This window comes from Magnolia sinica, chromosome 2, assembly GCF_029962835.1.
Source record: "Magnolia sinica isolate HGM2019 chromosome 2, MsV1, whole genome shotgun sequence".
Taxonomy (NCBI): domain Eukaryota; kingdom Viridiplantae; phylum Streptophyta; class Magnoliopsida; order Magnoliales; family Magnoliaceae; genus Magnolia; species Magnolia sinica.
The window spans coordinates 133,287,091-133,303,853 of record NC_080574.1 but is presented as its reverse complement, the minus strand read 5'-3'; the positions used below and the strand labels follow the sequence as shown (position 1 = coordinate 133,303,853).

Sequence of the window (16,763 nt, the reverse complement as noted above, 5' to 3'; positions counted from 1 at the left end):
GATCATCCAAACGCTACGATTTTCAAGATATGATGCATCCAGACAAAGGAATATAAAAAGAACGGCCTAGATTGAATTTCATATGTTCCACACGTACAGAAGATATATGCACTATTATATATCCACCATGCTCACTCACTCTCCTCTAAATTCTCATAAACAACAACGCCCACCCTCTCGTCCAAGCTGATATCTTTTCACCTTCACTGTACTTGCAACTAAGTGGGCCCCACGCCAACTTGGACGAAATGTACCTTCCTGATCCTCGGACCTTTACAACAATCCTATCGTTAGGTCTCCATATCAGTGGTGGGTCCCACCATGGAGACAATCCTAATTCCTAACCATCTGATCAAATACAGCCATGGCCCATATTCAAAATTTAAAAAAAGGCTAAAGGTTTTAATGGACGGAAATGCTTAGTAATGAGTTCTTCTGGGGAAAGGTCCATCCATTCTGGTTACTACAGATCAACGGTCTGGATTACCAACCATGGGCCACACCTGTAAAAACTCAAGGCCCGAGGATAGGACTCACATTCACGGGCCGAGGATGATGTAATTCGTCCTCTCTCCTATCCCTCGTAGTACTGTAGTAGTATTCAGCCGATCTATCTCATTTCTCTCTCTCTCTCTCTCTCTCTCTCTCTCCAGAAATCAAAAGAGAGAAAAAACCCTTCTTTTTTCTTTTTTCCCCCTTGATGCCCGAAACTAAGATTTAAAAACCCCAAAAGGACTGTTGAAAAAGCTACAGATTCCTCCATTCATGGCGGAGGATGCGAAGGGCAAGATCGGAAACAGAAAAAATCCGTCCTTTTAAAAGAGAGAAATCTCCTGGTCAGGTGCTTAAGATCCATTTCTCTTCAATTTATTACTTTAATTAGTTCTATTGAAAATTTTGAATTCTTTGATTCTCTGTTTCCTGAAAAAGAAGAAGATTTCTGTTGTAATTTTATGTGAAATTTCAGTTCTAATTGTGGAAAATTGAAGGGCTGGATTTGATTGTCGGGTCTGATTCGGGTGTTTCCGCTGTCGAATTTTGAAATCATGGGTTTGTGTGGGTTATAGAGCTGACTGTTGCGGAATTCGGATGAAATTTCTCAGTATTTTCTTTTTGTATAAATGTTGTAATTATTTGGAATGATAAGCGTACTTGTGTGTCTGAATTCGTTGTTGCATGTATGTAGTGAACTCGAATTTTTGTTTGAGCTCGTCGGCTGCAGTGGATCCCGACTGTCCCATCAAGTGGGCCTTGTCTGTAGATGGATTAGAGTCAATAACACACTGATTGGACGATCATGGACATTTGATCTGTGGGCTTAAGTGGAGGGTGAGAGATGAAAATGGTTACGGATTAGGTTTCCATGTGGCAATGCCGATCAGTGTGTTTTTTGAACTGTGGGACATATGTGGATGGAAACCACTAGATGGACAGTCTGGATCAGCCGCTGCTGAGCAGTCGCGATTGAGGCAGGACTCTTTGTGAAGAGATTATCTATTTGAGCACCATGCACTGTGCTTTACTTAATCTGAGCTCCCACAAGAATTGTACATTCACTGCATCAGTCCAGTGATTGAGACCGTTCATCTTGTGGGAGCCATGGGTGGATGGGCTGTAACCTGGAAATTTTACTGATGAGATGGTTGTAACTGTTTGATCAAGTGTCCTGCAAATGGATAGAAGCAAAAATAATATATTTGAAATGGTCTTCTTGCTTCTGTTTCTGAAGCTTTGCTGTTATTGGGTTATCAAAACCAGTGATATTGCTTTTACTCGTGAGGAATTATAGGCCACTGGCATGTGATTCTGAATGTGTGGGGCCCATGCTTTGGTAATTTGGACCATTGATCTGATGGGCCCCCTCCATGGCGTCCCAAAAATCTCATAGATCGAAAGATCCTAAAGTCCCAATTGGTTTATCTTTGGCCTGTTTCCCATGGAATGTGGAGTTTCGCTGTATTGTTTCTTAATCATCTATTTTTAGGCTGCTGATCAAATTGTTGGGGTTTTCCAGTCTGGGAACATTTGTTGAGGTCCCCAATCCATGGCTGGGCCCATCTGATCAATGGTCTAGATCACTGAATCATGACCTCCACATGCATAAACAATCATGCGCCGTTTCTGTGAACTAAACGTCTGCTGACACTCAGACTTTACTTGATTGTGATCTATGATAATTGTGAGTTAATTTCACCTTTATTGGCCTCTAAGGGTTTTGTTTTCTTTGTTTCTACAGATATATTATTCCTTCACCTTTTGCTTGTGCATGCAATGTAATGGTGGTATCTAGCTTTTTCGAAGACCATCGAGATAACAAGGTTGAATAAACAGCGCTAGCATTATAGGAGGATATCTGGAGGAAATCCTTCTAGTTTGTGGAATCAAATAGGCACTTGAATCCCATTACTCATTTGAATGGTTTTTCTTGATATAAGAATATCGAGCATAGGACCAATTTCATGGCATTGTTGCATTCATGCATGAATCCTGTGTTGAACAAAGGGAGGCTGTTACCAAATTGGAAGAAACCTCATATTGGTCTGGTCACTAGCTCATTAGATATACAACTCATTCATGCATTTTGGAACTCCTTGGAATACAGAGGTGTTAATGATGTGCTATAAAGAGGAGCCATGGCACATGCATCTGAGAAGAGATTTCCAGTCAGCTCAAAAGACTACAAATTGTATGAGGAAGTTGGTGAAGGCGTCAGCGCTACTGTGTACAGGGCTCTCTGTGTTCCGCTCAATGAGATGGTTGCTATCAAGGTCTTGGACCTTGAAAAATGCAATAATGATTTGGTAAGTTAGCTTGCTTCCATGAATTCGAGACATTTGAATTGTTCATTTATGTGGGAGGTAAACTATCGTGCAAATTTCTCCATATTGGTCTATATCATATATCCAACATGTTATATCAAACTATTTTCTACATGCGTGCATGTGTACTTATTTGTTGTTTTATCTTTCTGTTCAGTTCATTGCAATTGTGCGATTACTCTGCTGAGTTTGATTGGTCATGAGAAAGTTTTATGATTAATGGTTCAAAAGAAAGTTCTAGGATTGAATGGTTAGAAACAAGAGTTAGTACAAAGTTTGACCATTGGCTCATTCATGAAGTGGCCTTCCAGTTGTTCGGTTTGTATTGGCCGGCATATTTCCAAATCTCACGAGTTATAATGCCTTTGTTCCTTGGCTCATCCATCAGGTGGTTTATCAGGTGGTTGGTTTGGATTGATTATTTGCCAATCTTATGAGTTTTAGGCTTGATACTGTGAACTAAATTGATAAGAAGAAGAAGAAGAAGAGTGAGGGGAGAGAGAAGATAAGAGAAGAGAAAGAAAAAGAGAAAGGGTTAGGATTGGATATCTTCACACATTCACATCCCCCTTCACTCATATGGAACTTTATGAGTAATGGCAAGTATGTTCTTTAAGTAACAAAATCAAAAATACTCCCTATATTTTTAATTAATAAAATCAAGAATTCCCAATATGTCCTACAATTAGAAATATGAAAAAGAGGAGCCCAATAAGGAAGAGATGAGCCCTAACACTCTCCCTCAAGTTGGAGTATACATATCATGAATGCCTAGCCTGACAAAGACACGATCTAGCTGAGTATGACCCGAGGCTTAGTTGATCTTGGGACTTGACAAACGACATGCAAATTTTCTTTCTAGTAACCTTCTCCCTGATGAACTTACAGTCAACCTCGATATGCTTGGTTCTTTCATGAATCATGATAGACATGGTCCTTAGCCGAATGAATTTACACATTCTATGAGTCAATGTCCTTTATTCATCCTTGGCACTTGAATTTGCCACTACACTCTGCTTCTTGCTCTTCCATGTAACTAGAGTATCACCTACAAAAGTTTAGCAGTCAGTATTAGATTGTCTATCAGATGGAGAACCGACCTAATCTGCATCAGAATATCCTTCTATGTGGAGATAGCCTTTCTACTTATACAAAATACCATGCCCAGTTGCTCTTTTTAAATACCTAAGGATATGAAACATGACCTTCATTTGAGGAACCTGGGGAGCTTGCCTAAAAAGACTAACCATACTTAATGGATATTGTTATTAGGTTGGGTAATTTTTAGGTAGATCAATTTTCCAACCTGAAGATGATATTTTCTTGGATCATCAATTAATTCTCCTAGATGCACACGAAGTTCCTAATTTGTATCCATGGAAGTTTCAACGGGCTTGGATCCTAGAAGACTTGTCTCATCCAATAAGTCCATCACATATTTTCGTTATAACGAATTGATGCCCAACTTGGACTTGGCTACCTCAATTCCTAGGAAGTATCGAAGACGACCCAAGGCCTTCGTATCGGAGTGCTTTAGCAAAAAATTCTTCAACTTATCAATTCTTGTACTATTACTTCCTGTGATGATGATATCTGGTGCAACTAGGTTATCAAATCAATGAGATATTGACACTAAATCGCAAAGAGGTGGACAAGAATTACATTCCCAATAATATTTGAGTAGAGAGGGATTCATTAATATCAAACTTCTTATTGTTTTCAATGACCATTTACACATACACTTAGAAAAATTTAGAATGACTACTTCCTACATTAAACCCTCTTTTTATAAACTTTAAGCAAATCGCTTTTCAAATGCCCTAAATTGGCCCTGCATAGATTAGAAAAGCTAAGAAGAAATTTCTTTTGGAGAGGTTCCATGGAGGGCCGTAAGTTTCATCTCCTTAGTTGGGGAGAGGTTTGCAAACCTGTGAAATTGGCTCGGGGGGCGGATTAAAAGTCTGGAATAGATGAATATCGCTCTTCTCAGTAAGTGGATTTGGCGGTTTGGATCTGAACAAGGGAGAATGTGGAGGGAGCTCATTGCAAATAAGTATGGTGTGCAGCGTGGTGGCGGTTTGTTAAAAGATCTTCTCTATATAGAGCTTCTTCTATTTGGAAGGCAATTGCGACAACTAAGCATCTGGTGCAAAAAGGAATTGCCTTTTCTCTTGGCAATGGTCATCACATCAGGTTTTGGGTCAATATTTGGTGTGGGGTTAGAGTATTATAAGATCTTTATCTGAGATCGGCCTATATTGCTCCCAATCGATTTGTGTGTGAAGCGAAATGTTTCTCCTTGTGTGGCGATTACTCTATTTGGAATCCTCCCTATTGCAAGAATTTGATGGATGCAAAAACTTAAGAGTTGGTGGGTTTGCTCGAATATCTAAAAAATTGTATGCCTTCAAGTCAAGATTTTGACTCCTTGGTTTGGAGTGCTCACAATTCAAGTAAATTTTCGGTTAAAACGCTTTATGATTTGATTTCTATGCTATCTAGTACTTGCGATCCCCCTCACCCTTCCCCCCATTGGTATTATGGTGCCCCTCCTTGTGTTGTGGTGTTCGTTTGGTTGGTGGGTAATACTTGCGATCCCCCTTACCCTTCCCCCCATTGGTATTATGGTGCCCCTCCTTGTGTTGCGGTGTTCGTTTGGTTGGTGGGTATAAGGAGAATTCTCACCATTGATAATTTTCAAAGATGATCTTTGATTTTGCCGAATATCTATCTGATGTGCACGCGAGATGCGTAGTTGATTGACCGTCTCTTTATTCACTGCCCATTTGTGAGGAGGATTTGGGACTACCTTTTGCTTTCCCTAGGCGCTATGTGGGTTATGCTGAAAGTTGTGGAGAATCTCCTCTGGGCATGGCATGAGGGAGGTTTGGGAAAATCCAGAAGAGGAGTCAAATGGTGACTCCATATTATGGCCATCATGTAGGTGGTATGGGGAGCTAGGAACACTTGATGCTTCGCAATGAATCCATATCAGTAGAAGAGGTCATTTATAGAATCAAAGGCCTCACTTTTGGATGAGCAACCCATCTAAAGCCTTACTAGGCTGTTTGGGGGCTTTCCTTTTATTTTTGCTTTGTATTCTTTCTAGTCTTTTGGCGTTATTCTCAATAAAATTGTTGTTCTCTAAAAGAAAAAAAAAAGTTAGTTCTTCTTCTAAAGTGACCTTCCCTTGAATCTCTACCACTACTAAAACGTCCACCAGGACCACGAAAATGACTTCCCCCATCTCCTCCAGCAGCTATAAAGATAATGCTGAATGATCTGACGAAGACGAACTTTGTATGCTAACCGTGTGCCAAACATGAGCTAGTGTCTTAGTGATGGGAAGGATCTCTCCACCTCAAAAAAAATCTGAGCTTAGATATGCTCAAACTCAGGACAAAGTCCATAGAGGAATTTAGCAATGTGAAATTTCCCTGTTAAATGCCAAGATATTCTGAAGTAACTTGTAGATTCGAGTAAGTTCTTTTCACTCGAATACATTTCTATTAGATTTTCGCATACTTTGTGGTCTTATTTCCACAGCAAAGCTCTAATCTGAGCATCCTCAGCCACCCAACCTTCATATTTTAATGAATCTTCCTCAGGTTTGGGGGAAGTCAAACATTTTATTTTCCTTTTAGCTGTGAGAAATACTTCTGCTGTGACCCATTGTCAGAAATTTGCTCATTTGAGTTTACTCGATGCAATATGAAAGTTCATTGACTTAGATGGAGACAAAATACTGGACTTGGCTTCATTCCTAACATCCATGGATGCAGAAAAACATAAAAATCTATGGAAAAAATGTTTAACTTGAACCTACCCAACACGTAACTAGAAACCCATGTAAATCTATGGATACGATCGCTTTGATGATGCTTCTTGTTTCAAAACCTACACACATACCTTGTTATACACACCTTCAACACATACTAAACTCCTCAAATCTGATCGTAAATCTGGCCACAATTACATGATGCCCACTTTTGTCCATCACGGTGGTTTATGTGAAAGTGAGCATCACGCACGTTCTTGGGACATGATTGCACAACCCACCATACGATGGCTGAGAGAGATTTGTGTAGGTAAGCTCTCAACGACTTTAGGTTTCCACCTAAAAACAATATAAAAAAAGAAAAAGAAAGAAGAAGAAACGTTGAAGATGAAGGAGAAGATCAGTGCCCAGATCGATCATGCTCTGATACCATGTGGACTAAATTGACTAGAAAAAGAAGAAGAGAGATGGATGAAAGAGAGAAGAGGAGAAATAAAAAGAAAACAAGGGCTAGGGTTGGATATCTCCACACGTCCATACTCCCTTTCTTTTATATAGAACTTTATGAATAATCACTAGTATGTTCTTTTGAGTAACCAAAGTGAAAAACGTCCCCTGTATCCTTAAATAACAAAAGAAAGAATTCTCAACATGTCCTACAACTGGAAATATAGAAAAGAGGAGCCCAATAAGGAAGAGATGAGCCGTAAGGCCTGTAACAGATACCACTTAGTGGTACTCAGCACACACTGGATCCAGCCGCTAAATGAACAGGAAAGGCTTCCATGATGCGTTTTTGTAGAGATTCTTGTAAAGGGAACAGTTTGTGTACACAGGTGTAATTACTTTGTCTTTTTAACTATGCTGATTGCTGAATGCTTTTTCTAGAAAACCAATGTGATATCATGTTATCATGATGAATATTTGAAGGATATCTATCTTGTTAGTAATCTCTCTCTCTCTCTCTCTCTCTCTTTTATTTATTTATTTTTTCTCTTGTAAAAGGGCACATTTTATGAACTCAAGTGTAAATACTTTGTTTCTAACCATGTTGATTGCTGAATCCCTTTTCAAGAAAATTAATGAGATCTGTTGCTATCACGATGATTGTTTGAAGGACTTCTATCTTGTAATAATGTATCTTTTCTTTTTTCCTTTTGTACTTCTTACAGGATGGGATTCGTAGGGAGGTGCAGACTATGATCTTGATTGATCATCCCAATTTACTACGAGCACATTGCTCTTTCACCTCAGACCATAGCCTATGGGTTGTGATGCCTTACATGGCTGGGGGATCTTGCCTTCATATAATGAAATCTGCTTATCCAGAAGGCTTTGAAGAGCAAGTTATTGCAACACTATTACGTGAAGTTCTTAAAGCTCTTGTTTATCTCCATGCCCATGGGCACATCCACAGAGATGTCAAGGTATCAAAATACAATGTCATTATGGCACCACTAGTTGCTTTGGTCACTTATCTCTAGAATGGAACCATCAAAGCATATGTTTTAAGTACTCTGTAATTCTTTTGATATATTTTAAAAGGAAAAAAAAAGGAGAAAAAACCATCATCAACTATCCATCCGGGAGAAAGGAGGAAAAAAAACTAATATCAACAAAATATAATTGGGTGGTAGGAAGGATTACCAGCATGGGGTTGTGATGAGAAAATATCTTCTTTCTTTCTTTCTTTCTTCTTCTTTTTTGCCCCATTTTTCTATGTGTAACTATTAAAAGTTTTATTAGAAGAAACGCAATGAGGGAAAAATACAAATCAAGGAGGGGTCAAGAGTCCCCGATACAAAGAGATTCTTGAGAGACCATCCTCCTTCGCAAGTGCATCTACATGGATTTTGAGGTCCTTTGAAAAACATACACTTTCTAATTGGTTCCAACACTTGAGAGAAATGGGCTACTAATCAAGCTTCGATAATAGTTAGTTGGGAGACTCCAGCAAATGGGATTCCTCTTATCATTTTAAAGGCGCATCATTCTCCTGCCAAATCATTGCCTTTTCTTTTTTTAAAAGCAACGAATTCATATTATTAAGAAACTGCTTGACAACTGTTGGAACAACAAAGAATACATACACAAAAAAGGAAAACCCAAAAAATTACATCCCTAGCATAGATGGAACATCAAGACTATTGACGTGATTAACCCCGGATGCCCAATCTATGACATCTCTCTTAGATTTCCACAGTAGCTCTTCCCAAGGGCAATGTTTGTTGGGGAAGCACTGCCTTTTGTGCTCCCCCCATATATTCCAAAGCACCGCTAGAGAGATCAATTGCCACTACCATGGTTCTACATGTCAGTATCGTCGGTGTATCGGCCCGGCGGAAAAATGATATGATACGGCATCGCATATCAGTATAGGGGCCGTATCGGCCAAAATTTTTTTTTTTTTTTTTTTTCAAACCAAAAAATATGGAAAAATATTAGCAAAATTGGAAAAAATGAGATATCCAAGAATCTAGCTTTGTGTGTGTGTGTGTGTGTGTGTGTGTGTGTGTGTGTGTGTGTGTGTGTGTGTTTTAACCATGTATTCAATGGTGTATCAGACCATTCTTTAATGAGAATGCTGTCTGTCGATTTGACTTGTTGAAGGTCAACTAAATGGGCCCTAATTGAACACAAATCAAACATGATTTGGTGAAAAAAGGCCCATTACATTAAAATACAACAAAATGAAGATGAAAATATAAAGAAGAAAGTGAATGTTACCTTTCTTTTTTATTTTTCCTATAATGGTCCATTGTGCTTCGATTGTCGAATCCCATTCAAATCATTTGTTTTGATCCCCAAAATAGGTCCAGATCTAGCTTAAAATGATTTTTTAAGCTTCTTTCATGGGTTAAATGAAAGAAAGAAAAGGATACATGAGTGAATTTTTGAAAAAATAAAATACTTCTTTCATGGGTTAAATGAAAGAAAGAAAAGGATACATGAGTGAATTTTTGAAAAAATAAAATAAAAAAATCAAAATTGGGTTTTTTTGGGCGTATTGGCCCCGTATCGGTGCTGGTTATTTATTTATTTTTTGTACAAGGCCGATACGACTCTGTATCGTGTATCGTCTTGTGCTGATACAATCATATCGGCCGATACGATACCGATATTCATATCCATGTCCACACCACAACCTCCCCTTAGCCAGTAGAACACCATGCCATCCAAAACAATTCTGCTATTGAACAAGGCATCACCTTGGGGGGAGCACTGTAGAACTAGAAAGCATGAAAAATCTCACTCCTTCCAAATCATTGTTTCTATAACATGGTTCAAAATATTTTCTGTTAACTTGTTTTCATCCATGTATCGGTTTTGGGGGGCAAGGAAACAAGTCATAAGAGCAAAATGGAAATGGAACTGGCTGAAAAAGGGGAATGCATAGAGAAGTTTGGTAGCTATTGGGCAAAGGCACCGCAATAGTTGTCTTCTCGAAAGGAAAATGCATAGGGAGAAGTGAGCGACATGAAATCTGTTCTCTAAGAAATCTGCTTGTGCTCCTGTGGCAGGATGACAGCATTTCCAACTCGAGATTATTGCTGGACTTGGGAATTCGGTTCCTATCCATTATTGTAATTGAATTCGAACAGTAAATGCTTGGGGAGTTAGTAGTGCTCTGCCTTCCCACATCTGTCTGTGTAGTTACATTCCCCATTGTTGAGGTTGTAGATTGAACCTGATCGGTCTTATTTATTGTATCTTTGCTTCAATGTGCACCAAATTGTTGATGTTTGTGTGTTAAGGTTGTCTGAAATGAGATTTGCTAGGGAGGTACATCCATGAGAGTTGCCTCTTCTCCCAACCACATGGTGTTCCTTTAGGGCCCACTGGCCATGGGGCACAGTGGAAAATTTTCACTGATTAGAGTGACATAATCGTCCATATATCAACACATGTATGGATGATGAGGATCTCCCATCAGTGGGATTTTTGCCATGTGAGGTGTACAGTGAGACTGATTAACTCTGGGCAGAAGGGGTAAGCTTCCTTTGGGGCTGTCAATGGGCTTGACCTGGGCAAGGCAAGATCAATATTTTGAATAGGCCCAGCCCAACTAGTTCAAAATCTTGGCGTGAACCAACCGAAGACCGGCCCGTTGCCAGCCCTCACGTCCCTAGCAAACTGCTTTGAAAACGGTTGTGGGTTTTGAGTGTTAGCAGTTGTCAGCCACTGCAATCTTCATTTTCTCAGGAATTTCATCCTACTTGACTATTTTGATTTTGGGTTCTATTCTCTTAATTACTCGAGTTGCTTCTCTGCATCCTCTACTCTTCTGCAGGCTGGAAACATTCTAGTTGATTCTAATGGTTCTGTCAAGTTAGCAGACTTTGGAGTTTCGGCATGCATGTTTGATACTGGGGACAGACAACGCTCAAGGAATACGTTCGTGGGGACCCCATGCTGGTGCTTTTCTATTGCATTTTGTTTAGTGCTTGGATGCTCCACTTATTGAGATCCTACTGTTAGCTCCAGTTTTAATTTACGTCAATTGTATTATAACCGTTGACCGGAAACTCATTTTTTCTATTTTCGTGCATGTTCATTAGGATGGCCCCGGAAGTTATGCAGCAGTTACATGGATATGATTTTAAGTAAGTGGGTGACTATTAACCTTGTTAGTTTATTTCAGCTGGAAAGATTTTAAAACTTAGATTTCTTTTGTGTATTCAGGGCAGACATTTGGTCATTTGGAATAACTGCTTTAGAACTTGCCCATGGTCATGCTCCATTTTCTAAGTATCCGCCGATGAAGGTGAATCTCTATCATATCCATGCAGTTGGACTATAAGTCTATATGCTGAAAGCATCAAGGGAATTATATGATCTTTGATGGGTCTTTGGTTTGTACAAGTGAGCCCCATGGTTTGCTTATCCAGATTGGCATGATTGCACTAAGAGGATGGACCAAACCACAAAAAAACTCCGATGTGACAGTCCCAATCCTTTAATGGCGGCTTGGAACTAATGGTTGAGACAAAACCATAGCAAATGTTCACATTCAGTAGATAGAAGGCCAAAGATTGGATGACTTGGAATTTCCACTCTGGAAGATTTGTGGATTTCCCCATTGCATTTGAAATGTGATGGTCATCGGTTCGTTTCTGATAGCCGGCTTTTCTCCATTTATCCCGCTGGGTCATCAGATTAATGTTTTGGATCGCCAAATGATGGGGCCCACTTGAACAAACTGAATAGCTGGGGATAATGTAAATAACTTTGAGTTGAGGATCATATAATTCCTTGAAATTTTCATTCTGGGTGATCATTACAGAGTATTAGGGAACAATTGTCTTTATTATCTTTTTTCCTATTGCAGGTTTTGCTCATGACCTTACAAAATGCACCACCAGGTCTCGATTATGAAAGGGACAGGCGATTTTCAAAGGTTTGAGCGTTTCCGTTGAAACTTTTGGTAGGGAACTTTTGGGTACCAACATATTTTTTTTCACATTTCTGTCTTTTTGTAGTCTTTTAAAGAGATGGTAGCTGCTTGCCTAGTGAAGGACCCAAAGAAGCGTCCCACTTCTGAAAAACTTTTGAAGCACCATTTCTTTAAACAAGCCCGTCCATATGAATATCTTGCTCGAACCATTCTCGAAGGCCTTTCTCCACTTGGTGAACGTTTTAGGATACTGAAGGTCGCTGGTTCATTTCACCTTCTGCCTACCTTATTGGAAGAAAGACATCATTTTTGTTATGTATATTTTGACATTCCCTTCTATTTTCAGGCAAAAGAGGCTGACTTTCTTGTACAGAACAAGGCAGCGTATGGGGATAAAGAGCATTTGTCACAGGTGAACAAGCCTCAATGCTTGCTTTTGCAAATTTTGAATTAGTTAAAAAGATGTCTATTTTGGAGGTTTGTGAATCTTACACCTCTTCACCATTACACCTTATAGTGAAGAGCAGGGCACACGTCCAAGTCCAAACCACTCATCAAGAGGCCTCGCCATGGTGACGATGACCATACCCAAAATTTGGGCTGGTTGCATAGTCATCCTATCCACTGGATCTGAGGAAAAAAAGATACGCACTTAAAAGAACCAACTTTTTTTTAAACTGCCCATCTTTTTCTTTAAACCAAATGGTTAGGACTATGTGACCAGCTTGTTGTTTTGTTTGTCATCTGCTAACTACATGGTGACGCGCACCCAACTTTCAGCTTGGTTCTCTCACTCTTGTGCTTGGTTCATGTAACTCCCCATCTTTAACCAAATGGTTAAGACTATGTGACCGAGCTTGATGTTTTGTATTGTCATCTGCTAACTCCATAGTGAGGCCCACCCAACTTTCAGCTTGGTTATCTCACTCTTTTGCTCGGTTCACGTATCCCGCAAGCAAGGAATGAGATAAGAGTGTGCAAGTAATGCTAGTAGAACTCTCTATTTGCAGTTTTTTATCTGTAGGTTTTTAGTAAATAAGCATTGTGAGACTGTTTATACCATTCTATTTTTCTTCACTATTACACACTGTGCTATCAATTTGGTATTGGTTCACTTCTCTCGAAGTTCTTATTGCCCTTTTCTATTTTCTAGTCATGGTGAACATGTTACAGAAATTGTACCTCATATCAATCAAGGATCCTATAAAAGATAAGCTGACTGGTGAAAGGTGCATTAATGTATGAGTAGGCTGTCAATGGTTCAGGTTCGGGTTGGTCCTGGTGCAACCATTCCTGGACCTAGAGGTGTACACGAGTTGAACTGAGTTGAGCTTGGCACAACTCGACTCGGTTCGGCCACTAGTTGATCCTAGTTCAAACTCGGCTCAGCTCAGTCCTCGAGCCTGAATGGCCAGCTCGGCTCGGTTTGGTCAGCAGCTCGGGCTAGCTCAAGCCAAGATCGAGCCTGTGCGGCATTTTCACAAACACATGGAGTGCACTTTCAATTTCTTATTGTATGTAAAATAGCAGTAGCTGTTTACAGGTATTTTTTCATCAAACACCTTGTAGGCAACATCAAAATCAAGAAAAAAAGGTATTTGTTTCATATACATAGCTTCCTTGCCACCAGCCGACACTTCGTTTAGTCATTTCATCAAACACTTGGTGAGCAACATCAATATCAAAGTAACCGAGTCACCGAACTGGTTCGATCTGAGTTCCATTCGAGTTGGGGTTTGATCTGAGTCGAGTCGAGCTCGAGCAAGCTCGAACTCGGTTCGAAATTTTTTGAGCTCAAAAAATCAGCTCGAACTCAGTTTCGAACCGAGTTGAATCAAGCTTTTTCAAGTCAAGTGGAGCGAGCTAACCGAGCTAACTTGGTTTGTGTACAGCCCTACCTGGACCAGCCTAAGGGGGGTCATGTTTCGGACCTATTGGATTTGGGTCTGGGTACCATATCTGAGGCACAAAACTAGGAAATGCTTAGGTTTGGGAATCCATCGGGTGATGGGTCTTACAACCTTAGCTTGTGGTCCAGATTGGTTTGATTTGGGGTCAGGTTTGGGTCTGTTACAGAAGAAGTGAAGAAGATGGGAATTCTTTGAAATACAGTGCTTTCTTTCTGCTAGCATGTCACTTTTGTACAACATCTGAGCCGTTCAAAAAGTCGCCTGCACCATAAAGACTACCTGAGGTGAGAATCAGACGAATCTTACTGATAAGGCCCCTAACCTAATTTTTTTGAAAGGTGATTATATTAAAATAAACAGAAAGCCAAACAAAGAAATGAAGCCAGACAAAAAACAAAGAAAGGAAAACAGAAAAAATGAAGAGAAGAAAAAAAGAAAAAGAAAATACAACTGAAGGCCTCACGGCAAGGAAGCAATGAAGGGCCCGGAGAAAAGGAAAAAAAATACGAGCTTGACACTCAGCCCCGAAACCCAACCCTGGAACCTTAAAGAGAAGCCCAGTCTCTAACGGACTGAAGAATAGAGCACGACACTCTTCTTGCAGGTTTCATTTAGTCAAACCTCAGCTGTCCTCTGATTTTGAGGGTGCAACCTGCATGATGAGTGGGCCATCCTGTTTTTTCTTCCTCATGATCTTTATGGTCAGCTCAGATGTTCTACAGACGTGACATGTCATTAAAAAAGAAACCGTCTTTTGTAAGTTCACATAAATCTGAAGATTTATTTAGTCCGCATGGATGTACCATGGAGCCCATCTAGACGCCATCTGCATGTTGAAGTGGATGGATGCATGGTATCCAAGCTTTCCATCATATGGGGCCCACCATAGCGATGTGTTGAAAAAAATTGGGCCTGTCCACTGTTCAGTTTTACGAAACAAATGGATGGCTGTACTCCTTTCTAATAGTTAATGTATATTAGAAAACAACACAAACTGCTATATGTATGGTGGTTATGATGCTGGGCCTAAATCATTCACCTTCTCAGTTGATCTGGGTTTTAGTCCTGGTAAATTTTATTGATACAAATATTATTATTATATTATATAATATTAATATAAATGTTCTCGAGTACTTGTTAGGTACCCACCTAAGTTCCTAATTGATGGAGGCCCTAGGTCCACTTAGGTCCACTATAGGGGACGTGAATTGCCTATGCCCCTGCCCACTATGGTAGGAAGCTATGTGGTGTCCACAAAGATTCCAATGATGAATCTACTCTGTCCATCAGTTTCTCAAGACCAAAATAGGATATGACTCCAAAATCAGGCAGATATAAAACTCGGGTGGCCACACCACAAGAAACAATGGGGATTGAACGCTCACCATTGAAAAATTTGTGGGGCCACCAAAGTTTTCTATCAGGATGATTTTTGTGCCAATAGTTTATCTAAGTGGTAATAACCCTTTGAACAGTTTGGATGGCATATGAGCATCATGGCTAGCTCCAAGAGGGTTTCCATGTTGTATGTCTCATTCTCACTATTTCATGTCGTATGGTCTACCTGAGTTTTGGATTTGTCTTATTTTTGGGGTTCTATCCTATTGTCGTATTAAGGAACTGATGGATGAAGTGGATTCATCACGGGAATCTATGTGGGCCCCACATAGCTTCTGACCACGAGAACTTCCTGTGGCTGGAGGGCATAGGCAATTTGCATGATCGTGTCCCACTATAAGGGCCCACCAATGATGTAGATCCACAGCTCACTGTAGGGCCTATGCATGTAATGATTTTTGGACTGTTTATTTATGGATTTCGGGGCCTAAATCAATGATTGCAATTTACTATTTTTGGAAGATATGGGGGATGATTTAAAGATGTGATTGGAGATTTAAAGGAGATTTGATTGAAGATATGGTACTGATTTAGATATACAATTGAAGATTTTAGGATTATTTGCTTTTACTATTGTTAGGCTTTCACCATCTTAGGTAGATTAGATGATTTGAAGTCAACTATGATTGATTTAAAATTAGTCTCTTAGTTAAGGGGATTCTCATTAGAGATTTACTTAGGGCCGTTTGCTTTTCCAATTACAATGGTAAATGGCTGTATATAGGAAATGATTATTTACTCTTGTAATTGTGTGGTAACATCACTTACATATGACTGCAATGATGATTTTGCTACATTGTTTGTTTCACCTACAAATCATTATTGGTAGTTTTATAATGTGAAAATGTAATGATTACAATTTACTTTACCTACTTCCTTTACAAGTGTATTTGACTCTTGATTATAGGCCATAATTCCTGTTTAAGCAAACACCTGGAAATGATAGTGATGGCTCATTTACTTAGGCATTTGATAGGAAATTGGAAAACCAAACATGCCCTAAGAGTCTATAAAAAGGGGAGGTGGTGTAGGAAACAGTTAATTCCAATATTTTTCTAAGTGTAAGTTTGTCTTAAGTATTGTAAGAGAAGAAGTTGACATAAATAAAGTTTACTTCCTTTTTACTCTAATATTCTCGTGGGTGCATTCTTGTCCATTCCTATGCAATTTGGATGTTGAGATCTCATTGACTCGATAACTGGGTTGCACCACTAATGCAACCGGTTCCATATCATACCTGGCTTGATTTTGAAATGGGTCGGGTAAGGAAAATCAAGAGACATTTGAGAATTCTCTAGCTCAATTCAACATGAGCCTTGAGAGCTATGTTTTATTTATAAACTACCTAAAGATGTTACATGTAGTTATGAAACTACCTAAGGCACACCTACCCTTACCCACTTACACTACTTGCATATAATTAGGAAACTACCTAAAGCACACTTACACCACTTACATGTAAT

General features: G+C 39.5%; 1 protein-coding gene across 5 annotated transcripts in view; it reads left to right on the top strand.

The window, feature by feature from the left end:
* The first annotated feature begins 624 nt into the window (after positions 1-624).
* Positions 625-16,763, top strand: part of LOC131237711 (serine/threonine-protein kinase BLUS1) — a 43,904-nt gene continuing 27,765 nt past the window's right edge. For 3 of the 5 annotated variants that reach the window (XM_058235636.1, XM_058235635.1, XM_058235632.1), the window contains exons 1-9: positions 625-841; positions 2,237-2,801; positions 7,770-8,024; positions 10,889-11,013; positions 11,157-11,201; positions 11,281-11,362; positions 11,927-11,995; positions 12,078-12,248; positions 12,339-12,404. In XM_058235636.1, the coding sequence (XP_058091619.1) occupies positions 2,634-2,801; positions 7,770-8,024; positions 10,889-11,013; positions 11,157-11,201; positions 11,281-11,362; positions 11,927-11,995; positions 12,078-12,248; positions 12,339-12,404 (981 nt within the window). In that variant the 5' untranslated portion in view covers positions 625-841; positions 2,237-2,633. The remainder of the gene's footprint in view (positions 842-2,236; positions 2,802-7,769; positions 8,025-10,888; positions 11,014-11,156; positions 11,202-11,280; positions 11,363-11,926; positions 11,996-12,077; positions 12,249-12,338; positions 12,405-16,763) is intronic. The other 2 variants (XM_058235634.1, XM_058235633.1) reach the window with 1 other exon arrangement.